General features: G+C 39.9%; 2 protein-coding genes across 5 annotated transcripts in view; one reads left to right on the forward strand and one right to left on the reverse strand.

Annotated features, from left to right (window-relative positions):
* Positions 1 to 1,050, reverse strand: part of ppfibp2b (PPFIA binding protein 2b) — a 92,081-nt gene extending 91,031 nt beyond the window's left edge. Inside the window, 1 exon segment of the mRNA XM_082541130.1 lies at positions 862 to 1,050. The gene's annotated coding sequence lies outside the window, so the exon portion shown is untranslated.
* A 4,773-nt stretch (positions 1,051 to 5,823) lies between these two features.
* The window catches only part of mical2b (microtubule associated monooxygenase, calponin and LIM domain containing 2b), a 61,588-nt gene continuing 41,424 nt past the window's right edge, over positions 5,824 to 25,987 (forward strand). For all 4 annotated transcript variants that reach the window (XM_082540088.1, XM_082540089.1, XM_082540090.1 and 1 more), the window contains exons 1-2: positions 5,824 to 6,071; positions 24,765 to 25,155. In XM_082540088.1, coding sequence (XP_082396214.1) covers positions 24,850 to 25,155 — 306 coding nt within the window. In that variant the 5' untranslated portion in view covers positions 5,824 to 6,071; positions 24,765 to 24,849. The remainder of the gene's footprint in view (positions 6,072 to 24,764; positions 25,156 to 25,987) is intronic.

Raw genomic sequence — 25,987 nt, forward strand, 5'->3', positions numbered from 1 at the left:
GGGCGAGGTGAGGGTTTTTAAAGTACCCACGTCTGTTAGGTGTGTCATGCATTTGTGCCATGTAGTGACTCAGAATACAGACTTCATCACTACATTCTGTAGAAGATCTGAGTGACTGGGTGTCGGAGGTCACTGATCTGCAAAATGCAAAGTTCGTCTCTACTGCGAAGTTAGTAAGGTGAAAGGACCAATCAAAAATACCTATGTAATACCTTTTTACGGCAGCAGCAACAGCAGCATATTACCTTTATGCGTATGCTAAGTTCCTCAGCCTATGCTTTTCTGTTTGAAGCTAGCCCCGCCCACCCGTGTATGCCACAACAGCTTGCACATTTATTTTTCATTATTTGGTTTCAGAGCTCCGCCTTAACAAAAGAAGTTGTCATTTTGCATGTACAAGGAAGAAAACAAACCATGTATACTTATACTGTCCCATTCAACCTTATGTCCCAATTACTCTTAATAGAAAGGCTGATATGCTCGCAGCACAACCCCAGCAGGATTATCACTGAAGCATTTTTAAGACTTAATACAATATTTGAAATACAGGCTGTGCTGAAGTCTCTCCTGACATAACTGAGTGCCACCATAAGCACTATCTGCGAACCTCGGACCACAAATTCACTTTTAAGTAAAAGAAGACAAAAACATTAGCCGCACTTTAACTCGCACATATTGAACGCTAATTACTCAGGAATTAGACAACTTGTCAAATATTTGGTGCTTTTTTTGTTGCAGCAAAACAACAACTTGTAAAATGTAATTACCGAAATGAAAAAGCTATTTTCACACAAAAATAAGTTGGAGTTTAAATGTATTAGAGATGCGGGGAAACTACTACATTAAAGTCATGTTACTCACGTTGTGCGACCCTCTGACGCGCAGTCCAAACAAATCCTTTAACTGCGTTTCTGGGAGACGCTTGAAGATAAAGTGAGAGGGCACAAACGCGCCATTACGCGTACATACAGCAGTCGTGCGCGCAAGGTGCCCTGACCTGTGTTAACTGTCTGTCTGTGTGTACTCTGCGCTGCACTGTAGCGCCAGCTCCCTCAGCTCTATCACCTGCCATGTGATACGCACGATGCCTTTACGAGCTCCTCGGAACTCCTGAAACTATTTCTCTCTCTTTTAGATCTACATTGAACATTATGATATGTTTCGCAGTGCGCTCATAGTTGAGAATGAAAAGGAACCATCTAATTGTAGTACTTGTATCTTTTCTTCTTGGATCCAACAAATACCAATGATGATTGTAATACTGTGCAGTACTAGTCAAAGTTGCTGTTGTGTTTTATTCAAATGATAAGCCAAAGATTTTAGCCTCATTATCCTACAAGTGATGTCTCCGATATTCATGAACGCAGCGAGGCATCGATCTGTGGTAATCCGGATAACGATTTGGTTTTAAGACTCCAAACTCAAACGTTTGTCCAAAAGGTTCTTCACATTGCCTGAACCTGAAATATGTGCTCTGCATTTAAGGGAAAAGAGGGGGAGTGATACCACTACTACTAATAATAGTAATAATAATGAGAATAATAGTAATAATAGTAATAGTAATAATACGAGATTTCAAGATTCATAGAGTCATACAAGTACAACACACAGGGAAATGCTTCCTGAACTGCTCCTTGACTGTGCAAAATATTATAAACAATAAGTAAATTTAAATTAAAAATCGGAAATTTGAAATAAAATAATAATATTATTGAATAATAATAATAATAATAATAATAATAATAATAATAATAATAATAATAATAATAACAATTAATTTATCTTTAAGAGGTTGAGACAGTAACATCCGAAATTGCAAACAGCTAAAAACAACCAAACAACGTGGGGGGAAAATGTCCATTTTATGTTTAGCTTCGCTTTATTATTATTTTTTCTATAATCAAACACTGCCATCTAGTGATGTAAAGTCATAATTATACTTGAGTGTACATTATCAGTGCAAGAAAATCACTGATTGCATTCTTTATTAATATTTACTTTTTTAAATATATATCGCCATTGATGTGATAAATTCTACAAAAACAACGTGTTACAGCTGTTGTTGTTTTCTTTGTAGCAAACACAAATCAGAAACCAGTAGTACACACAGCACTGCATCTACACGAGAGCCTGTTATTGTGATTTACACACACACACACACACACACACACACACACACGCACGCACGCACGCACACACACACACACACACACACAGTAACAGCATAGATATTCTACATGCTTTCAATATCTGGAATCCAGAATCCAGGCGTTTATAAAGTTCACAATGAGCTCACCCGAAACCTTGGCTCATGTGATTAGGTAGAGGATCATCAGGGGTCCTTTGTCCCTCTTTGAGGGGGAAACTCCCACTGGGTTTAAATCTGGGACTCTCCACCATTTGACCCTTAGAACTGAAGAAGCTTCTCGAATGAGAGGTGAAACGTCTTCAAGCAACTTAAAGAAGTCCAGACGCTTTTATTTGCAAGCTCCTTAGACTACGATGACCTGGATGACTGAGAACCTTCACAGACAGCTGAAGTTAAACCACCTAAAATCAGCCATGTCTTCTTTCTCCAAAACAAAGAGGACTGTGCATGGGATTTCCAAAGCAACAGCAGAAATGATCGTGCAGCAATGGATTTTTAATCTCAGTAGAGAAACAGTTCCTCATGCTTTCACTATTGATGGCTCAGGTAGTGAGTATATCAAGAGATTATTTCAAAATTCCTGGTGTCTACAATTAATTAATGACAAGTTGCTGTAATAAGCCACTGCAGGTATGTTGAGCTCCCCCTTATTATCCATTACTGTTTTATTGCTCTGTGAATACAACTGGTCATAATCTATCAGTTACCAAAGTGATATTTTATAACTTGTTTAAGAAAGATGACATGTTTAAGAAGCTATTAGACGTATCAAAAGCTATAGCACTAAATCATAACAACAGTTGCTTCAAGGTGCTTTATATTGTAAGGCAAAGACACTATAATAATATAAGGAAAACTGAGAAAACCAATCATATGTTTATTTCACAGTCAGTGTTGGAGACACTGAAGAAGGAAAATGAGATCCTGCAGTATAACTGTTGGAAAAACAAAGCAATCACAGACTATTTAAAAGAAGCCAATAAAGAGGTAAACTCTGTAACTTTAACTTTAGCAAAAGTCTTTAGTCCATAAAATATCCAATCCACTGGTACAGCAGACACAAACTCATACCCACTGTCAGGACGATGATCAAATCACAGCACCGCCTCCACTGGAAGATGAACTAACGTCAGACTCTGTGGAGCCTGAAGTGGTTAATGGGCCTCCTGCAAATTGTGCACAGGCTGCTGACACATCTGATTGGAAACGTGGGCAGGATGGAGGAGAAAAGGAAGAAATATCCAATATGTTTATGAGCACACGTGTACAAAGTGTAGTTTTGTTTGGCTATAACATCATTAAAGAAGAGCAGCCCTTGTAAAAACACCATTAGCCTGATCAGGTGGTTAGTTAAGAAAATCTGGCTTAAAGTTGAGGAGTGAGATTTCAATAAGGTTTAAAAACCTCCACACTGGCATCATCACTGACATTTGTAAAAACTCAAGGTGCTGAGCTGATGAGGCGGTCAGTTTAATGGATTTTGGAGATCCAGCAACTGACAATATGATTGTGTTCTTTCAAAGAACACGTGTTGACATTGTGAGGATAATCTAATGGCATCAAAAGGTTCCTCTCACCTGTTTGCATAACTGGATACAAAGTCTCTGAGGAGATACCTGTTATGGAATTGTGATAGTGAATCGACTATTTTATTAATACACATCCACCCAAACTTCACAGTGGTCATTTTGTGTAATCCAGAAGTCCCTGTCGCTTGATTTAATATTTGCTCTGTTAGGATAACACACACACTGCGCTCTATCAGGATGATATAGCAGTTTTCCACCACCTGATGGCAGAGCAGGACCAAGCATCGCAGGGAGAGAGTCTGACCGCTGAAAGCTGGAAATATAAAGGTGACAATGTCAAGAGGAATGTGTTCGGTAGCTTCTAGTGTGTGAGTTGTCATCTCGGTAAGATGACACAACCTGTAAGATATCTTCAATGCTAAAATATGTGATATATGTATTGCATGACACAATATGAACAAGTGTAGGAGAGCTTTATTTGGTAAGTTCAGTTTCCCTTCCACAGGAAAGTAGGTTAGCCAAGAAAGACCATTGTTGTTTTTGCTATTATTAATATTATTATTATTACATTTTCCTTCTGCTATTTAAAATCAATAGCTGATTACATTATTTTAGTATTGCGCTATAAGTATAGCGAGTACTACAGAAGTCTTTGTTGTACTTGCGTTACTTTTGGTTTCCTCTGTGATTTAAATGCAAGGTGAGAAAAATACATTTGAATTTAACACTCAGTTCCCCATTAGATATGATTGGAGACGCTGGAAGACCCGCCTTTTTCTGTGTCAAGGTAGCCGAGATACAGGAAACTGTACAAAGCAAATTCAATTTCAAAATAAAAGTCTGAACCTGTAGATTTAATGCCATGTGCCCAATTTACATTTAAGTGTTAACATTGCTGGCATATAATATTTACATTATCTAGGAAAGCTTTATGGAAAAACTTTTTGGTGTAAATAAACTCTGTAAGGACAGCAATGTCTTTAAATTACCTTGGATAAAGTGTTCTTGCCCAAACTTCTGACATTGGTGATTATTTTTACTTGTCAAAAATGGGGCTTCCATGTAAGAACTCTAAAACTGCAGCAAGTAGAGCTGTGTCTTTTTAATTAATGAAAAATATTAACTATGTAGCTGAGTTTATAGACTTGTATAATAGATATTTGATTGGCTAAATATTTAAGGTTGTGATTTGTTAACATTAACAAAATATGCATTGTTTTTGCAGAAAAAAAACAGAAATTACTATTTTAAATTATAGTCAGCCTATTCCTCTAAGATATCAGTCAAGATGGAAAAAATATATATTTTTAATATTTTTAAATTGAGATTGTTTTGAGTTTTTCAGAACATTTGCAGACATAGTCATACGATTCAATGCAATAAATCATTTCGGTGGAGCATTTCCAATCTCTCCCATAACCCAGCCTTTATTTGACCCAGCTGTTGGTAAGGTGGTAAAGCGGATCATCCATCAATAACAAGGACAGCTGATTGATCTCAGCCTTTCCAGTTCATGTATCAAAGATACTCAACTCAGAGTGTATCCATCAGAGTGTGAGGAAATGTTAGATAAAAGCCCTGTATGAATGTGTGTATTATTGGGTAAATGAGACTTGAATTTGTATTTGATTTGGTCAAACTGAGTAGAAACGTGCCAATAGCAGCCCATTCAACCATTTATTTCCATATGTGATGCAAATTGAAACAAGAATGTAATTTCATATATGTTTTTAAACCCAGCTCAGACAGACTGTGGCAGAAGATATTGCACACAAAAGAAAAAAGTCTCCAAAAGTTTATTTCTGTTCATCCGGACGTAGCATTTTCAGTGGGAGAAACTTTTTATCACTCATCCAAGTGACTTCTTCAGTCTCAGCTGACTGCAGGTTTCCCCAATCTTATAAACAGTACATTTGCATAAAAAGACAAAAGTATTTTCTTCATTAGGAGGACCCTGCAGTATTTTCATATTATGTTATAATAAAGTGGAGCTCACATCGTCACAAGTTGTTGAAGGTATTGAATGTTTATTTTTAAACCTTTTAAATTCGGAGTGTAACAGTGAACTTCACACTTCTGTGTAATGAATCTCTTTCCAAGTTGCCTAGTTGAGGTTTTTGTGTGCCTCGGGGCGGGGGGGGGCAGTAACCGGAAGTGCTAACCTCGCTCTGTAGTCTCGCTCTTAACTAGACGCTCGTCGCGGGGATCGGTGCTGATACGGTGACTGTGCTGTGAGGAGCAGGTTGCAGACACGGACGCGCTGCACTGTTAACCGCCCACGGAGTACATAAAGCCGCGTCTCCACGGCCGAAAGCTGAGCGTTGTTAGCCGTGGAGGACTGCGGCGGGACCTCTGACATTTCACCGGCCGCTGGGCTTCATGGAGTCTCCGGTGTGAGTATCTGACAGCGAACGCACCACTGAGCGCTAATCACGAATGCTGGTTTTAAACGCCTCGTATGTTTAACTTTCACCGCAACAGTCTTCCTTACTCTGTTTAATACATTAAAGGTGCTGGTAAGAAACTGCAGGTAATTTATTTATTTAGCAACAGTCCCACACTATTACCACACACCCACAGACACACATACGGGGATGGCAGGTTAACACGGGTTTATATTTTGGTGACTTTGCTGACAAGTCGGATCTTGAGCCCCCTCATTTATGAGGCTTTGCTGTTGCTGCTGTTGGTAAATTATTTAGCATTTGCTGCAACTTAACACGTCGCAAGCGCGCAACAGGTGGCATGACAAGAACAAGCTCAAATCACCGAGAATCTGAAAAAAGGAAGAAGTTAAACTTTTATTTTGAAATCTGTCGAGAAAATAAATAATGTGCGTGGCCTGTTATAGAATTGCTCTTTAACATTTGAATGCATTTATATGAATCAACACAATTTCCATACATCAATTAAATGCCATATTTATGTCGTTTATTATCTTTATCTTTTTTCTCTCTGTTCTTGCAATTATTTATAGCCAGAAAGACATTAAATTTGAGGTTTTACAACTGAGTTTGAGCAAGAGCCTTTGCAAGGCTTTATATTGTTGAAAGCAGAGAAGTTTCTATAGTGGAGACTAACATATGGACCCTTCTCCCATCAGACATACAGGAAAGAGGTTTACTAATTTGCTGAAGTTTCCAACAAGTGTAGGTGCATTAAAACTTTTGTAGTGAGGTGTTTTTCCTTCTGTCCTCTGAGATGTGAAATTCAATCAGGCACCGATGACTAGTTTCATTTGAGAACCGCCCAGTTGTTGTGGATTAATGTTTCAGTAGTTGGACAGAATTACACTCAGTTTATTCTTCTTCTAAAAAAAACAACAAAAAACTGGATTAGTATCATTACAATAAAGATTTACGCGCTCCATTTTTACATAACCACGCCATGGTGTGAAGAGACTGTTCTCGGTTGTTGGACTTGAGGAGAAAAACAAAGCTGGGAGCCAACTTTTCGTACGCTGTTAGTAGCACCTATTGCAAGTAGCTTACAGCTTTTAATGTGAGTGTTGGTCAGAAGCAGCTTGGTCACCATGGAGGCCTAAAAAGTCAGAGATGCAGGAATTAGATAAGTCCTAAATGACTGTTCTGAACACGAGTAATTGCAGGGAGGAAAATATTTGTTGTTGGCTGTGCTCCTGTGCAGAACTTCAGAAAAGAGTTGATTTCAGGTGAAATGAAACAAACTCCACAGCAGGAGTTGAGATTGTCACATCAGTAGGAACCACGGACCCGTCTGCAGCCACACAAAGTTGTAGAGACATCCCAGTGGCAACACTAAGTGGAAAATGCACTGATAAATTAGCTGATGGTGAGGTAGACTGGTACTTAATATAGTGTCTTTGTACTCGGTTGAACACTCGAAGTGCTTTCATGTTGTTGGCTTTGCTGACTGATATTGGCTTGGCGGCAGATAAGATAGCATTTACCAATATCGTTGGCTGGGTCTGTCACAAGTGGTGGGTAAACGTTAAAAAAACAAAACAAACAAACCTGTGTATAGACGAGGCAAATTATTATTTGGTATTTGTTCTGAATCTCACATTTTGCTTTGTTCTCAATCTTCCAGATTTTATTTGTTGTTGGTGTTTTTGTCTGCTGAACAAGGAAACCAAATTTTAAATTCAGCATTTCCACACTCTGTACTACCCACAGCAGCTGACTCAAATCTGTTACCAACAAACTAAATGAACGTTTAATGTTACTCATGCATTCTCTGTGTATCCTTTTGCTCCAACGAGCACGCTCCACGTTTCCAGGTTTAACATTTTATCCTTTTTAAATTATTAGTGGACAATCCACTTGCTTCTTTTCCCCACCCTTTCCCTCTCGTGTTGCCCCTCTGGTTGGTTTGCTGGACAGGTTGCTGTTATGGTTGTCAGCTGTCTCTTGTCTTACACTGGGAGTCCAATTCCACTGTATTAGGCTTCATAGTGTGAAGCACTATTATACATGAATGCTGGTTTTGCCCTTGGCCTACTGGGAGATTTAAAAAAATAAAACCTTTAACCTTTTGTCCTTTAATTGGTGGCACTGAAATTTGTCATTTGTTGTTTAGATTCCCTTTTTATGGCCTTGGCAGAGATTCCTTTTCTTTCAGTAAATCCTAACTGACCTAAATGTGACAGTAACAGTCTGTGGAAGTTTTTTTTCCATAGACTTTCATCTTCACATCCTGATGCCAACCCTTCAGATGTTAATCTCAGCCCTTTTTAAACTGGTGTTTCCTTTTTCCCCTGATGCCAGTGGGGAAAGGAAAAAAGCTGTTGCACAAGCGTTCACTTCCTGGAATGAACATTTGACTTATAAGGGGGTGCCACTGCACATATCAGCTACGGGGGGCAGCGAGACAAAAATACACCAGGGAGCCAGGCGTCACTGTCACTGGCTGACCAGAGGTGCTGCTATCAAATGAGAGAGGCCAAGTTTAGTTTGAGTGTGTCAGAGGGTTTTTCTAAGGTTATGCTGAGAACTTAAATTGGTTAAGCGCATGATATTTAAGATTACTAAAGAATATAGCCTGCAGCTTGTAGGTTTGGACTGATATTGGTGGTAACTGCTTCACTTTTTTCACCTTCATGCCTTTATTTATTTATTTTTTGTAGCTCCAAAGCATCTTATCTTATTTCCAGTCAAAGTTCAGAGCTGTGTGGTTCTTGAGGTTTGAGTTGCCTTATAACACAGAGCTAAGTTTGGCAGGGCTACTGTACAGCAGCAGTCCACAGGTCTAATTCTTAGCCTGCAAAATCCTATACCTCTGCAGGACATATGGGTCTAAATCCTTCCATAAGTTGTGGTCTTAAATTTACTCTCTACATATTTTAAATGGGTCTAAATTAGTATTTACTGCAGCGTTATCATGTCTACAGATGCTTTGATGTTGGACCCTTGCAAATAATTTACTGAAAGCTTGTCATTCACTTCCTTTTAAGTGTGGACATACTGTCTGGCATTTAATGTCACAACTGCCTGCAAGTTGTGGACATAATCAAGCCTTAAACCTCAACAGTGTGCAGTGTTAATCCCGTGAGGATTAAGGGTTTGATTTCAGGGCTCACACGAACCAATTAAAGCTTTGCTCAGTACAAACAAACATATGGCATTGAAGCCAATTTGCAGTAGCCTTTGGGACTGAATCAGGCTCGACTCACCACTAAGATGCGACTCATCTGTGATGCTCTACTTGTGAGCTAATTGTGCAATAATAGTTGGAAGGATAAGGGGCATGGATAGGCAACATTTCAGTTTATGACATTTGTCATTCATTTGTGATGTACAGCACTCTTTTAATATTACCACCTCCTTAAAGTTGCGTGGGTCCCCTTCGTGCAATAACAGCTTTCAGCAAACTCTCTGATGGTCTCCTGTGGTATCAGGCACCGAGACATTAGCAGTAGATCCTTTAAGTCCTCTAAAGCTGGGCGCACATTTAACGACTGTCGGGCCGATTGCGAATGCGATTTGGATGTGACGACTGATCAAGCCCAGTCTGTGTTAACAGTTGGGAAATAAAGTCATGCACTGTGTGTAGCGCTTCCAGTCTTAATTCTTAAGAACAATCAAAGCAAGTCATCTCTTCTTAAGACTTCTGAAAAACATCTTTACAACTGAGAGTCAGTGCAGTTGGTGTTGCCCAGGAGAAGATGAACAAACACAGGAAGAGACATTTTGCTAAATGTTTGTAAGAAGTAAACTGAACAGAATCTCTGTGTTTGCACATTTTGATCAGGCTAAACATGTACACTACCAGTCCGAAGTTTGGGCACACCTTCTCATTTGATGGTTTATTTATTTATTTTCACAACTATTTACACTGTAGATTCTCACTGAAGGCATCAAAACTATGAATGAACGCACATGGAATTATGCAGTAAACAAAAAAGTGTGAAATAACTCAAAACATGCTTTATATTCTTGAAAATTGCCACCCTTTGCTTTGATTACTGCTTTGCACCCTCTTGGCATTCTCTTGATGAGCTTCATGAGGTCCTAAAAAACCTGAAATGGTTTTCCAACAGTCTTGAAGGAGTTTCCAGAGATGCTGAGCACTTGTTGGCCCATTCGCCTTCACTCTGTGGTCCATCTCATCCCAAATAATCTGGGTTTGGGTCAGGTGACTGTGAAGGCCAGGCTATCTGGTTCAGCACCTCATCAGTCTCCTTCTTGGTCAAATAGCCCGCACACAGCCTGGAGGTGTGTTTCGGGTCATTGTCCTCCTCAAAGTTAAATGATGGTCCAACTAAACGCAAACCAGATGGGGTGGTTTGCATGTCACTGCAGGATGCTGTGGTGGTAGCCTTCAAATTTGAATAAATCCCCAACAGCGTCACCAGCAAAGCACCTCTACGCCATCACACCTCCTCCATGCTTCACGATGGGAACGATGGGAACGATGCATGTAGAGACCATCCGGTCACCTTTTCTGTGTCACACAAAGACACAGCAGGTGGAACAAAAGATCTCAAATTTGGACTCATCAGACCAAAGCACAGATTTCCATTGGTCTAATGTCGATTCCTTGTGTTTCTTGGCCCAAACAAATCTCCTCTGCTTGGTGCTTTTCCTTAGTCTTGGTTTCTTAGCAGCTATTTGACCATAAAGTCTCCTCTGAACAGCTGATGTAGAGATGTGTCTGCTACTGGAGCTCTGTGTGGCATTTATCTGGGCTCTAATCTGAGGTGCTGTTAGCTTGTGATTTCTGAGGCTGGTGACTCTGAATTTATCCTCAGCAGCAGAGGGTACTCTGGGTCTTCCTTTCCTGGATCGGTCCTCATGTGAGCCAGTTTCGTCCTAGTGCTTGATGGTTTTTGCAACTGCACTTGGGGACAAGGTTTGAGTAATTTTCTGACTGACTGACCTTCAGTTCTTAAAGTAATGATGGACTGTTGTTTCTCTTTACTTAGCTGATTGGTTCTCGCCATAATATGAATTCTAACAGTTGTCAAATAGGGCTGTTGGCTGTGTACCAACCCGACTTCTCCACAACACAACTGATGGTTCCAACCCAATAAGAAGGCACGAAATTCCACAAATGTACTATTATTTGGTGTACAAATAACAAAAGTAATATTATGGTAAATGTATAAATGTGTTCTTTGGTTCCCAACTTTTGACACTAAAACGTTTGACTTACTTGTGTGTACTAATTTACTTGAAAGCGCTTCTGTTTATTTTTTAGCAGCTGAAGTTTTACTTGAAGCAGGCTTGTGTTGGGAAATGGATTTTTAATTCTCCATGTGCGATTACTTTATGTAATTCTTTACTTGATGCTCCCCCGACCAATGCAAAGAAACTCATTATTTTGAAACCTTTTCACAACATGGTAAATTCATGTTGTGACATTACGTATTTGCTTTTTATTTGTGGGATTGTCCACCGGCAGAATTTCCAGTGTTATGTTGTCTTGTGTTGTGTTGTGATGGACATGACCAACTTGAAGCCACCCACTTGATTTAAGCTGTTGGTTTTTGGTGTTTTGAACAAGACGGCACAAGCCTGAGGCGGTTCCTGAGAAACAAAGTACAGCCCACATTGGCTAATATGTCTGACACATTGTTAGCTGGTTAATCTTCCTTTCTGTGTCCACAATTTACAAAATGGCACGCATTCATGATTCTTTAATTACTTAAAACCGTTGATTTAGCCCTCAAACTTATCAGGAAAGTATTAACTAAGTGAGCCAGAGAAACGGCCGTTTCTCAGACTTCTTCTGAAGTCTTTTTTGGAGTCGCCCCCTGCTGGCCACTAAAAAGACTGCAGGTTTGGAGGCACTTCCATGTAAGCTTCACACTTCAGGCCTTCTGTGCTTCTGTAGTGGTCTATATCAGTCGTTAGTGCTCTTGTGACTATCAAAGAGCACAATCTGCTGCAGTCGGTGAAAACATTCATTAGATGTGTCGTGTCTTCTTCAGATAGCAGTTGAGTGTTGAGCGCAGCTTCAGTTGCGAGGTGGGACTTGCATAGAGTTGTTTTTCCAGCACATCTCACAGTGTTGATCAGATTGAGATCTTTTTGGTTTTCACGCAGTTCTTGAGCAAGTTTTGCTGTTGTGATGCACGCTGAATTACACTGCCACCTGGTCTGACACAAAGCTTGTGCAATCATCAACATCCACGTGAATGCAGGTTTACCAGCTGAACTCACTTAGCTCATCACATCACAGGGTTTCCCCTTTTGAGACAAGTGCTGTATAAATACTACAGTTTACACACTGTAAACTCCCTGCTATTGTTGGCGCTTCTGCTGCTGGGCATATTTCTGACATGTTCCATCATGTAAATTGATCAAGTATCTGTAAGATTCCACACCGAGGAATAATTGCTGCTGATCTCATTTACAGTCATTCTTTTAGAAGATAGGAGGAGGAGGAAGAAGAAGGTAAATAAAAGTCAGATTAGCTGAAGCTGAATTGTTTGCATGGTGAAAAAGGCTTTCAGTCGTCCCATAAGACTGGAAAACACTCCATAACAAAGGGCCGTTTCCTGCTACTACCTTCGGCCACCTTTGTGGTGTTCCTTGTCAATAAAGCACCTGATGTCACAGAACATGTTGCGATGCTTCTGGTCTCAGCAATACCAATTTAGGCAATTTATGTCGCTAAGACTTTCCTTTTACAGTCAGATTAGTTTTATTGCTGTTTACTGAGTGTTCGAACACTCCCCTGTTGTTCGGTGCAACCTTTGTACCAAAGAGGACTAACAACACGATGCCTTTATTAGTAGATTGTATGTACAGAAACAAACCCATTGTGGTATAGTAAATCCCTAAAAGGAAATTTCAGCTCTTCAAATTAAACTCTGAAAATTGACTGGCTGTTGAATACAGACTTTATCTTGGTCTTGATATATATCCCTGTTAATTCTGAAGAGCAGAACTCATTCAGAGTTCTCGGACCATGTGTCATTCTTCACTTCATGGTATGTACAAAATGTAACATGTTAACACTGAATAACAGCTTTTGAGTTTTAATCAGCTCTAAAGAATCGGCTCTTTTGTACTGAAACACTGAAGTAAAAGTAAACAAGTAAATCATGTGGATTATGTAGTAGTTGGTTACTGCTGCTGGGTATTATCTTAGTGCTTCATTCACATGCAGACCCAGTCTACCTTTGTAAGATTTTAGGTGGCTTGAAAAAAATTTCCTATAAAATATCTCTGTGCATCTTTTTAAAGAGATTAGAAAATAGTTATTTGCGTTTTTCAGAGATTTTTCGCTCGTGACTTAAAGTCTAAATCTTTACAGTTTTTTGCAAAAACATTTTCTGTGTTTTGTTCTGTTAGTAGTTTGCAAAGTGCGACGATGGCACTAACCCATCGGCCTGAGTTTGAGAGCAGGTGTTATCTGATTTTGGTTTGTGACTTTGCTTTTTCTGTACATATGAATCTGGAGGGATTTGCATGCATTTGAATTGTGGATATTTGGAGCTTTCAGCTGCCTTATTTACATGTGATGAGCCAGACTGGATGCAAATCTTACTTCCTTTTTCTTCCTTACGTAGTTCCTTTTTTCATCTGTAAGGAGAAGAAGGAACAATGATGGGTCCGATTGTATTCATGTTTTTTTCCTGAATGCTTTTGGTCAGTATATCTGGGGTTTTTTGTTTTCTTTTAAAATTCACTGAGACTTCCTGAAAAATCAATCAATATGGTGACACAATCCTCTGAGCCTAACAGTCTGCTGGACTCCTATATGATTCTTTACTTTTTTCGTGGCACTTTGTTATCCTGCTTTCAGTTTGTAACTCTGTATTTGTTTCAGTCGGCAGCAGTTTGAAATGCTATATGACTGAACTTTACCATCATGGAAGTTATGCTGTAAAGGTTCAGCTGTATCCTTGGAGCTGGAAGGGCAACAAAATTTGTCAAATGGGCCAAAAATGCATGAATAAATGTGTAGAGATGCAATTATTATTGAGCAGAACTGAGTTCAGCTTCTTTGTATGGCGCTCCACAGTAGTCCCAGTTCCTCATGTGGCCCCTCTGCTTTATGCTCACTATTGGTTTCATTGTGGTAACTTATAGAAGTGAAATTCTTAAGCTGTGATAAGCGTGTGTATGATATCTCAAGAAACACAGTTCTTGGTATCTCTGACTCGTGTGGCCTGGACAGTATTAAAATACAATACTTAAGGAGGACACTGGGGAATGTAAGAAGTTCTGAGATGCAACAGGAAGCAGTAGTTTCAGATGTGCCGTTATAAACCTGAAAATGTAACACACTTTTCTTACAGGTGAGTCTCTTTTAGTAAATCTGGTAAAACTATTCTGTGTTGGAACAAGCTCAATAATTGTTTTGATATATTCTTTTAGAATACATTCTTGTTAATTTACTCATTGTCAATCAAACTCGCTGCAACACAGGATTGTGTAATCATGTATCCCCTGACGTCTGTGGGCTTCATGTAGGTGAGGAATACAAACATGGCAGTGAGGGGTCAGGTGTTGTCCTGTACAGTTATAGGTCTGACTGACAGAACGCACATGCTCAAGATCACAATTGGAACCTGAGAGCTGTCGACTGTGTGCTAGGATACGTGTCAACCTCATTGTTCTTCCTGTGGTTGTCCTTGGAAGGTTGTGAAATTGCAGATAGAAATCACAGACTGTACATAAAAGATGGATTCGTTTTTCTGCCAGAAACTCAAACAGTGGGAAATGATTCAGTACAACTTAATGTTGCACAGGGTAAATGGACTGCTACTAATTTTTAAGTGTGTGTTGATAGCTCTGCATACAGTAGGACAGCGCTTGTTGAGAGCACAGATTTAAATTGAACCCTTTTAACCCTTTAATTAGTGTGCACGAATATCAGTAAATTTGTTACATCATCATAACATTTGCTTGGTTCTTTATTCCTTTGTTTAATTGCTTTTGCACTGTCCACTTCCTGCTGTGACAAAACAAATTTCCCACGTGTGGGACTAATAAAGGTTATCTTATCTTATCTTTAGTTTTCCCCCCATTTTCTATGATAAAATGGTTAACAGGAAGAGTTGTCTAATAAAGTACATACGCTAGCATAATAGTTGTAGTGTTAGGCTTTTGTCTAATTAAAAAAGTGAAGAAGAATCATAGCTTTTGCTTTATTTTTCAGATTTGGAGGTGGGCACTTGAAAAGCCTCAAGTGGCCATTCTAGGATCGAATGTTTTTGGCACTTCTGGCTTAATTTTATAGGCCTCAGAGTTGTTGCTTGGTGTACATTTAAAATGACATGTGTGACTTACCCAATGGCAGATCACATGATCCAAGTTGCAGCAGAATCTCCAGTATCTCCATGTGTCTTTGTTAAGGAGCTTAACAATATAAACCTTTTGCTTAATTTAACTCATTTTACACTTGCAGGTCTACTTGCACAAATGCACAAATACCTTTTTGCCTGTATCCTGTACTTTTACATAATGACCCACTTCACTGTGTCTGCCACCCAGGGGATACCAAATATGTAGCTGACGAAGAGTTTGGCCCCCCTTTGAGCTCCTTATCTGTAGGTTAAGTATGGGTGTGTCGTTTTCAGATGTGGGCTTAACTGATGTGCCTATAAGATATTGTCCCTGTGAAAGGCATTTAGCAGCGTGAGCAGCAATGACTTTGTATGTTTCTTTAGTTCTTCAGAAAGCGTCTGCTGAGTGAGAGTAAAGAATAAAATGAAAATCTAAAACAACTTCTTACTATGGGACAAGTCTGAACTGCACACACACATTATTGTGTCTCCTTGTTAGCTGTCTCATGTCTCTTGTGCAAATTTGTCTGTTTTTGTCCTAATGGCAATAATGTGAGGGGGGGAAAAAGCAGGACCAAGGCTGCTTTCTGGGTCTCTTTTCCTCTTATACTAACAAACTAGGCTTATGTGAAATAGGAGGCCACATAATAAAAAGAACTCAACAAAAGATGGTAACCCTTTGATCTTAGCGTCCTCTTTGCTATAGTAGCTCACCTTCTACTAGCTGGTGCACTGCTCTGTGTTGCAGCTACACAATTTATGGATGCATCTTGCTAGCGTTAGCTGATAACTAAATATGGACCCTTCTGGCTCCAAAATGGTGAAAATGCTGATGTTGAGACGTCTAACTGCAGATTCCAAACACAATGAGTGATTTTTGCAGTGGCTATGTCCAGCTTTTATTTACAGTCTTTTCATGACGCACCAGGTAGTTAGGAAGTAGGTGTTGGGGACTGGGTGCTACGCAGATGAATGTGTAAATTATACTCACTGTCATTTTGTTTTCCTTATTATATTATGCAAGATGATGATGATGATAATGGATTGCATTTATATAGCGCTTTTCGAGACCCTCAAAGCGCTTTTACAATACACTATTCATTCACTCTCGCATTCACACACTGGTGGAGGCAGCTACAGTTGTAGCTACAGCTGCCCTGGAACAGACTTACGGAGGCGAGGCTGCCATATCGCGCCATCGGCCCCTCTGGCCAACACCAGTAGGCAGTAGGTGAAGTGTCTTGCCCAAGGACACAATGACCAAGACTGTCCGAGCCGTGGCTCGAACCGGCAACCTTCCGATTACAAGACGAACTGCCAACTCGGATGGATTCAATCTGTTGATCTTACAGCAGCGATTTAGGCTAACAATGGACTAGAAATACAGAAGGCTGTGAGTGGTTTATGGGAGGAAGAAGGGAAATTGTTTTCCTTGTGAAATTGTCCTTCAAGTCTTACGTAGTCAGAAGGTTGAGCTCAGTTCACTGGCTCAGTTCTTACTAAATGAATGGCTAGAAATGATACTAATACTAAATGATACTAATGTAAGCCTAATGCAGTTGGATCCAGGAACCCTGCAATAAATCAAATCTTCATCTGGAGGTTTTATTGACACTGTTTAGTGTGGTCATTTTAATGGCTTTAGCTTGTGTGTGTCTCTCGAACTGTAAGATTTTTAAGAGGTGTTTGTCCTTTCATTATTTAATTTTCACTCATTTGTGATCATTTTGTGCTAGTGTAGGGTCTGATGCAGTCACTTTTTGTGTGATGCGTCTCTGAAGACAGCAGCTCCACACGTTCCAGCTGTTCATATTTCCTGTTTTTCATAACCAATCCCTGCTGCTGTCTCCTGGCCAAGTCCTGCACTCCAATCAGATTCAAATTCCTTAAATTTCAGTTCTCTGAACTCTACACCCCCAGTTTGTATTTTTCCCTGTCATTTCTCGCTCTGTTTTGGCATCCAGTCTGTCTGGGTAGAAACGTGTTGACTCGGCTTTGATCCCTCTCTCAGAGCACTCTTGGACAGGCCATTAACTTCACACAACTACAGTTCTGTTACGTGGCAAGTAATTAATTTTTTTCAAACAAAGTCTTGTGACCTACAACTGAAAAGCTTTTACACTGTTTGTGGCAGATTATTAAAATAGGCTCGAACACCTCATCTGTCATTGAGGGTTGGAGACTGGGTTCAATATACATCTTTGTCATTCTGTCAGTGAGTTTCCAATTAGTCTTTTGTTGTCATTCAGAGGTCAGTTTCAAAAAGCATAAAATGTAAGTGTCTAATTTTGGTTTCTGTGAATATCCTATTCCACAAAAACACAAACTCTTTGTTCCCAAGGGTGGGAGGGAATAAAGCTTCCTGGAAATATTTTATTTGCAAATTACTTTGTGATGAATAAATGGCGCGATATATTTAGCTGCCTCTCCAGTGAAACGAGAACGAACCCCGACTGCAGCCGGCCACAGCGGTCATGTTCTGCTCCATAGTTTTGATAAGGTGCAGGGATCGGTTCTCCCCCTGATGCAGGTTCTGGGTTCTAGTTCAAGTCTTAACATAAGACAAGATCTGCTCTTGAATTATACTTAGGACTGCTAGACAATAAAACTTTCAAAATAAAAGCAAAAGCGCTGTCTCTTTGTAAACTGACCACAAATAGTTTCATTCTCTGACAGATTTTTTTAAAGAGTACAACAACAAAACCACACAATCGATTAGCTGCCAAATATGCCACTTGGGTTGCCTGCCCAGGTAAAATCTGTTGCATACACCAGCATTACTACTACACCACTAAACTGTAATGGGTAACGCCAGAAGTACAGATGTTAATTAGTCCTTTAGTCTGTGTCCGACAAAATTTCAGTAGATGATCCTTTCAGATTGAGCGTGCAGCACAAAACTTATAATGTAAAACAAATGAAAGCAGACAGTCGTTACATTCAGAATACCTGACCACAGTCGGTGAGTTTTCATGGTAGATGACTTTATTCATCTATCAGATGTGTTGGCTAATCTGCTCTAAACACAGGTACGGGTAGCTTTACTTTCTCTGGATCTTATATTTGCATCTAGATGCTTTTTAATTTAGTAACTATACTCGCAGGACTAGTTTGAGCTGCTGCAGTTGCTGAGCTAACTCACTGACTCACCAAGTGACCGTTTTTGACTCAAACGTTTCTTTCCACAGTTTTCCACCTTTGCTCGACATTTGTCTTGTTCCAGTAATTTGATATTAACTAGAAAAATCATGCTCTCTGAATTTAGAGACTGGAGGATGATTATAAGGCGCATGACTAGCAGCTGAGGTCAGTATCCTAAAACTTGGCTATTTAGGCTGCAAAAGCTCAGTCCCTTTTATAATACAGTTATTGACTGTGCCCATGCCAGCTGCTTGACTGAGCAAGTCCTCAAACTCTAACATTATTTCAGATTTATAAAAAATGTGACAGTGTCCACAAATCCTTCAAACTGAAAGTTGACCATTGATTGATCAATCAAAAAATAAAAAAAATCATTTCTATAAGTTAAAAGCTTTAATCTACTGTCAGTGCTCCTTATAGTTATTCCTCCACATGAATGTAGGATTCTGTGTAATGAAACATAAAGTAGTATACAGCTTTGCATTACATTTACAAATGACCACCAGTGTTGTAACGTTTGGGAGCGTTTCATCTTATAAATCCAGAAACTAGCCAGTTCTTCGAAGTATGTGACGTATGGAAGATGCTCATTTGTACCAGAGATCGTGGTATCAGTCACATGGGAAAGAGCAATGTGTACTCTGTATTGTTTTAAATGAACTGAGAAGTGTTACAGATCACACGTTTTCCAAAGGATACAAAGGAAAACTGAGAGTCAGCAAGTGCAGTTATAATGGGTAATGATGTGTTGTCATTGTGACTGAAGTGTTGCTTTGTTTGAAGTCCAGGGACACATTTCTCCTGCTCTGCTTGTCACCTGTACGCTCCAGTTCTTTGTAACTAAGGGACTTGTTATCTTGTGCAGTTTGCAATCAGGTAAACAGACGTAGCTCTAAACTTGCTCTGATTTCTGACCTCCTTTGACTTCCTGGAGATGTGAAGGATTTGGGAATCCCAAACCCTGGGTGTTGTCTGGGTGTGTCACTTTGAAAGCAGCTGATATAGCTTGCTGTCAAGATTTATAATGCTGCAACAGCTTTTCTTGAAAGACAAGATTCAGATAAGTACTAAGTGAAGGGAAGCCCTTGATTTTTAACCACACAGATTCCCTCAGGCCTTCTCTGTGCTCACTTTAAATGTCGTTACAGAGCCATCTCAGCCCATTTAATGTAATGGACAACCTCTGGATATATATTTATTTTATGCCTGAAATAGTCTCCACAGGTATTGACTTTGTGCATTCATTAACATACAGAACAATCAGTGCAAAGAGCCACGATGAAGTGTTTATAGGATGCATTTAGTGTTTTTCCATTACTTTAAGAAACAATGGTTATAGTAAAAGCATATAGTTTTTTATCTGAAGTATATAGTAAAGCCTGGAACAAGGTAATCATGCAAAATAGTCTTTTTATTTGTGAATGAAACAAATTGTTGTTTAGCTTTGATTGTGCTTTGCCATTCACATGAACAGAATCAACGCTTTGGGGTTTCCTTACCTGGATGATTGAGCATGCATCAAGACATTTAACCCACTTTGACAAGTGCAGCTCAAATTATTTAGGTTCTGTCCACATGGTGTGGAAAAAAATAAACTGTGACGTCTCTCCGATATCAACTGCTAACTAAGCAGAGGCTCAAAGAGGGATAGTATTACATTAAACAGATTCCCCCAACACACACGTTCACACGCTGAGTCAACCCTGACCTACAAAACCAGTTTGAAAAGTAGAAAATGGCTTTTAAATTCATTTTAGATTTGTATTTTCTTTCTATGTATGCTTAGTTTGTACTAAATTAACTTAAAAATAATCTTTCTCTTACTTTGGTCATTGGTGCAGTCTCTCAGTTCACCCTGAGTCTGAAACGAGCTGTTTTAAGCTCCCTTTAAGCCACCTGTCTTCTAACTGGCTGCTGCCTGTAAACAGAGCCTGCTGGGTGGGGTACTATGCACAGCCAGTGCTGTGTTCCTTAGATAGTTATGATAGGAATACCACTGTCATTGACATCATCTAGAGATAAGGATAAAAAAAACAAAATCTGACATGGAGCCTTTAGATGCAGCTGGTTCTTTTGTCTCAAAGAAACTCTTTAAACGCACATTTCCTTTCTGTAGTTTGCACAAGTGCACATACACATGCCTTTAACATGTATCAGGATGGTATCACAAACACACAATGTATGCATACGGTGCATAAATAACTATCCATAAGTGATCTAGCCTTGTGTTACTTCTGAAGTGTTCTTGTATTTCATATCACATCATCACTGTGGACACCCGACACAACTAAAATGACTAACCTAATTAAAAGGTCACTCATTCAAGTACTCGGGAATAGAAATATACAGTGTATGAATGCTTGGTGTCAATAGACTTGGACGTGTGTGTGGAGGGGCTGTCAGGTGTAGGTTCCACTTACAGGGCGGTGAGACTTGGAGGCCCAAATTGTATTCATTTGTAAACTTTAAGTGCATACTGCATAAAATAGGAACACGATACTTCAGTATGACCTTGCACCGTAAACTTTATTCCTCTTGCTGTAGGAGGAAAAGGCATTAAAAAAGCTGCAGACATTCATCTGTTGCGTTAGTTTGTGACTGAAACAGGCCTTGAAATGCAGGCTGATATGGATATACTGTGAGACAGAAGTGAGCTTGGAAGGCAATACAAAGTAAACCACTTCCTCTATCATGCTTCCCAGAATGCACCCTGCCAGATGTGGTTATATACAGTAGTAGTACAGCTTCCAAGGTTAGGACTTTTCCCATAACCCTCCAGCTCTGTGAATCTCAACACACACATTACTATATTTTTCTCCTGACCCAGCTGGTCAGTGGGAGCTGCAAGTAGAACAGTTGGCTTCCGTGCTGTTTTCAGGACGCAGTTTCCAAACACATTCCTCGATATTTTTTATTTTTTTAATTTTATTTGCTCTGAGCCGTGTCTCAAGTTTCCTTTAGAATTGATATGGAAGGGAGCTTAAATGTGAAACTAGTATGGGTGTTTTGCTAGGCAAACTGCTAAATGCATTAATGTATTATTTCAATTAGATGGGAAAACCGGCAACAAAGCTTTAGAAAACTTTCTCCATTAAAATGGCACGAAGGGTCTAAAATAAGCATGTGTGAGTGTTTCGGGGGAGGAATAGTAATTGAGACGCTACTGTCTGCTGCCAAACTGTTCGGTAGCAGAGACCTGAGCCCCCCTTTGGGCCACTCGAGGATTTAAAGGGAAGGTCTGTCTTTCTTGCGGAGTGTGGGGAATGTGACTGGCACAAAGTGAAGGCCCCACCAGGTGTTCTGCTGCATGCACATCCCTTGCCGTGACGCACACTCTCCTGTACAAACACAGATTTTCATGCGATTCTGTTTCAGGTCTTTTGGATGCCGTGTGCTGCGTGCGTAAGCGCGCACGTCGGCTCCCGTCTGTAGATGAAAGAAATGCGATCCCTCTCGCAGCTCCTCCAGGAAAGCAGATTCCATGACTGTAACAGTGATGCTGAGAGGCTTCCAGCGATTGGGATGTGATACTTTGACAGAGATGTTATCCAGGAAATGGTTTGGCTTTGGCTTCAAATAACACGCAAGCCTGTTTTTGGGGATAGTTTGAGACGTATAGAATAAAAAATACTTTTTAATATTAAGGAAGTTACTGAGTCGAAGCATATACAAGGAGGTATTAAGCAAAGTAAAATTCTGAAACGTTTAAACTTTTATTTAAAGAGTAGAGATTGAAGCTAGAGATAATTGCGTATTACAGTTTGTTGTGGAGGAAGTAGTGCAAAAAAAGATGTTTGGGGTAATTTAAGATGGTCTATTCAGCCGAGCAGCTCCAAAGCACGTTCCAACAAACATAACAGAGTCGGGGGTGTCATGGCGTGGCCAATGGAGGACTAACAGAAAAGCGATGGGGCCCACAGGAAGTCTGAAAAGCTGATTTCAACCCTGTGCCCTCATACAGATGGAATTACACAGCAAGTAATACAAGAGTTAAACACTGAATAGTTGTTAAATGAGTATTTAGAATCTTTACTTAACAGTTAAATAAAGAAAATAAAGAGTTACCAGGCATCTAAATAGTACGAAGCACAACATTTGCATGGCAAAATATGATTCAGTAGACGTAGAAATACAAGTACATTAAAACATTACCTGTAAGTACTTGAGTGCATGTACTGTTGGATCCTGTGAGTCGGTCCTGCTCATGCTTTCATCCACTGCTGCTGGCCACTTGCCTAATAGTAGGGATGTAGTTGTGGAGATGAGGGAAGCTTAATTTAGGGTCAATGACATATCTTAAGCAAGTGACTAGTACTGTTTTGAGGATTTATACTCATGCTGATGTTCCCGTGGTGCTTTGCTGAATGCACTAGTCAGCAGTAGGGATTCTCAGCCAGATGTCTTGTCATTTGAAATGTCAAACAGTTGAAGTGAATGTGGTGTGCATGCTTGGAAGTGTTATGTATGCAGAGAAATCAGCTGAAGCGTAGAATTTAACTGTCAAATGTTGTGACATTTGACGACTTTTGGCCCTCAAAGCACTGGAATCGCCAAAAGTGAAGGCAAGTACATGTTAACTAAAGGCAGTATGAGCCTATGTCTCACTGAACATTAGACTTATTAATCATTTATTTTTAAAAAAAAAGAAAAGTGTGACATCAAAAACAAAGGTCCAGTATTAATGACTGAGATATTAAAGTGAAAATATCATTAATCTTATTTTCAAGCTTCGTATTTTGATTCTTGAACTCCTGAAATTAAAAAAACGAAACTACTGGGAAACTGTCAGAGCGCTCTGTTTAAAACCTGAGCCTTTGGATCACAGGAACTAGTTTTGCATTCGCTGACCTAGTAATCTGAAACTCTCCATGTTTAACATGAACATCCACCAGCTGAACAGTACATGTACATGACAAATTTAGAGGCTGCTTTCTTTCAGCGTTGCATTTACATCGACAGTGACAAGGTGGGTGTTTACTTTCCTGAATAGGAACATTTTGTGGTGATTAATTGGTCAGGTTGTGAGAAATGAGTTGAGAAGCATTTCCCAGAAAGCCGTTTATAAGCTTTTACAGGGTGGATGAATGTTCTTCAAACTTTGGGATTAAGTTGTTAATATTCACATAATCCATCCTTAAAGAATTGAATAGTGCAGCTATCAATGCTTTTATGATGCGACTGTTGACTTCAACAATAGAGACTCATGGATTTGGGACAGGATGTCCAGACTTGACATGTGCAGACTATACTTATAACATCTCTTATGGAACGAACTGTCTCAGGATAAATACTCAGCAGAGAAGTGCTGCTATCTTGATATTTGGTCGTCATCTTCATGAGCTCTTAGTTATGAACATAAATCAGTTTGCACGGTTTAGAAGAAGTGATGTATTCTTCCTTAGCTTTTGCTTTTTCCACATTTTGAGCCTCCCTGAGTTGCTGCTGGCACATAATTATAACTGTGAAAGTGTTTTCTCTGTATTTCTGCAGCTACAGGGTTTGAGCTGCTCCCATGACTGCTCAGCTGAACCCTCCAAATGCACATGGGGTCATAATCCTATCAGGTAGTCGGGGCAAATATCTTTGTTGCACAGTGGACAAAAACTATGTTCAGCTTATTAAGACTGTTTGAACTCCACAGGCTTGTCGTTGGCTGGAGGTGGATGTGTAGGCCTGTACAGGGATGTATTGGTAAAGCAGTGCTAGTCCCTGGATACCTCACACAGAATGCAGGACATGACACTCTGGCTATATGAGACAACATGCTGACCTCTGCAATTTACGTTTGAAACGTGACCTTGCAGGAACTACAAGGGTGTTTCCAGACAGCGATGCAAAATGAATACTTGAAAGATGTCACTGCAGTCGCAAACATGACCAGAACGGAGCAGGGCATAAGCACCTCATCTTTTTGTAATTATTATAACAAAGTAATCTCGTCACCTTTGACAAATATTGAAGTCTTTCCTGGCGGTTATTTGTGCATTTATTTTAAAATTGTATCTAAATTGACTTTAATTTCAGAAATCACCAGGACATTAAAACTCTCTATATAGAATATCCAGCTAAACCTGGGGAACAAAACAAAACTTTAGTTTGCTGACTTTGCACCAAATGATAATCTCACCTTTCCCTCGCTGACAGATTTACTTCTGTGAACTCTGTAACAAGTTCTTGGTCTTCTTCCCCTGTGTCTGTTTCTAAAAATCTGTTTTCTTTTATTCAGCTGAACACTGCACAAATGCTGGGAGTCCCGTGCTGACTGTGTGGAAGGAGAGGATAAAAAAGCGGGAGAGCAAAGGTGGAAGAAAATGATTAAAGGAGAGTGGACACACCGGTCATCAACTGGGCAGATGGGTGAGAAAGAGGATGAGCGTACGGCTCAGGCCAGCCAGCTATTTGAGAACTTTGTCCAGGCATCTACCTGTAAAGGGACTCTGCAGGCTTTCAGCATCCTCTGCAGGCAGTTGGAGCTGGATCCACTGGACCACAGCAACTTCTATAACTCACTGAAGGCGGCAGTCAGCACCTGGAAAGTCAAAGCCCTTTGGACCAAACTGGACAAGAGAGCTCAGCAAAAGGTCTACAGCCAGAATAAGGCCTGCCAAGGCACGAGGGTAAGAAAGACCAAGCACGACTGACCTCTGAAGGTTCTGAAGTGGTTGTGTGATGTTGTTCTGATAGTGTTGAAGGCTGTTGAACAGCAGTAAACACATGATCCAAACTCTGAGGAGTAGAATTAATATAAATCGATGACTGAGATGCATGCAGAAACATTTACTTAGTGTAACCTGTGTTTTTAACACATGCATCCCCAGGCTTTTACCTTTCTACCTATAAAACCCGGAGAGCAGCCAAATGGCTGGTAGGCTTTTAGCTAAGCTTTAGCTTCAGCCAAGTGGAAGCTAAATTGGCTAGTCATTCATATGTATATTAGGTTGTTACCTGGGAATTCTGGAAGGAGGGGAGTGGGGGTGTGTGATTGAGGGGGTGGGGGAGCTGCTAAAAGCTGTGCACTTCCTTTTGTGTTTCATCTTGATGCATTCTCAATCATCCAGGGAAATAAATCTCCAAAAGTCACCAACTTGGAGTGTTTCAGTTTGCCATCTTAGGGAGAAATCAACACACATGGGTGTATGTCCTTTGTTGCTGAGATTTATTGATAAAAACAGTACAAAAAACCAACCATTTTTACACATATTTACAAATAATAATAAAAAGTGAGTGAGTACATTTCAACATTTTCAGCAATCACTCACAATCCTGGCACTGCCATGGTATCTGTAGTCTGCATTTACCACATGTGTGTCTGTAGCAGTGAACACATCGCACAGTGGCATGATTGTTCTTGCATTTGCACATGGCTCTTTTTCCAGGGCTAGGTGTGGAGGGTTGTGTCCAAAGCAACTGTTCTTTTCTTGCCTTCTTCGCAGCTACATGAGTGAGCCA

This window comes from Aulonocara stuartgranti (genome assembly GCF_965226115.1).
Source record: "Aulonocara stuartgranti genome assembly, chromosome: 7".
Classification (NCBI taxonomy): domain Eukaryota; kingdom Metazoa; phylum Chordata; class Actinopteri; order Cichliformes; family Cichlidae; genus Aulonocara; species Aulonocara stuartgranti.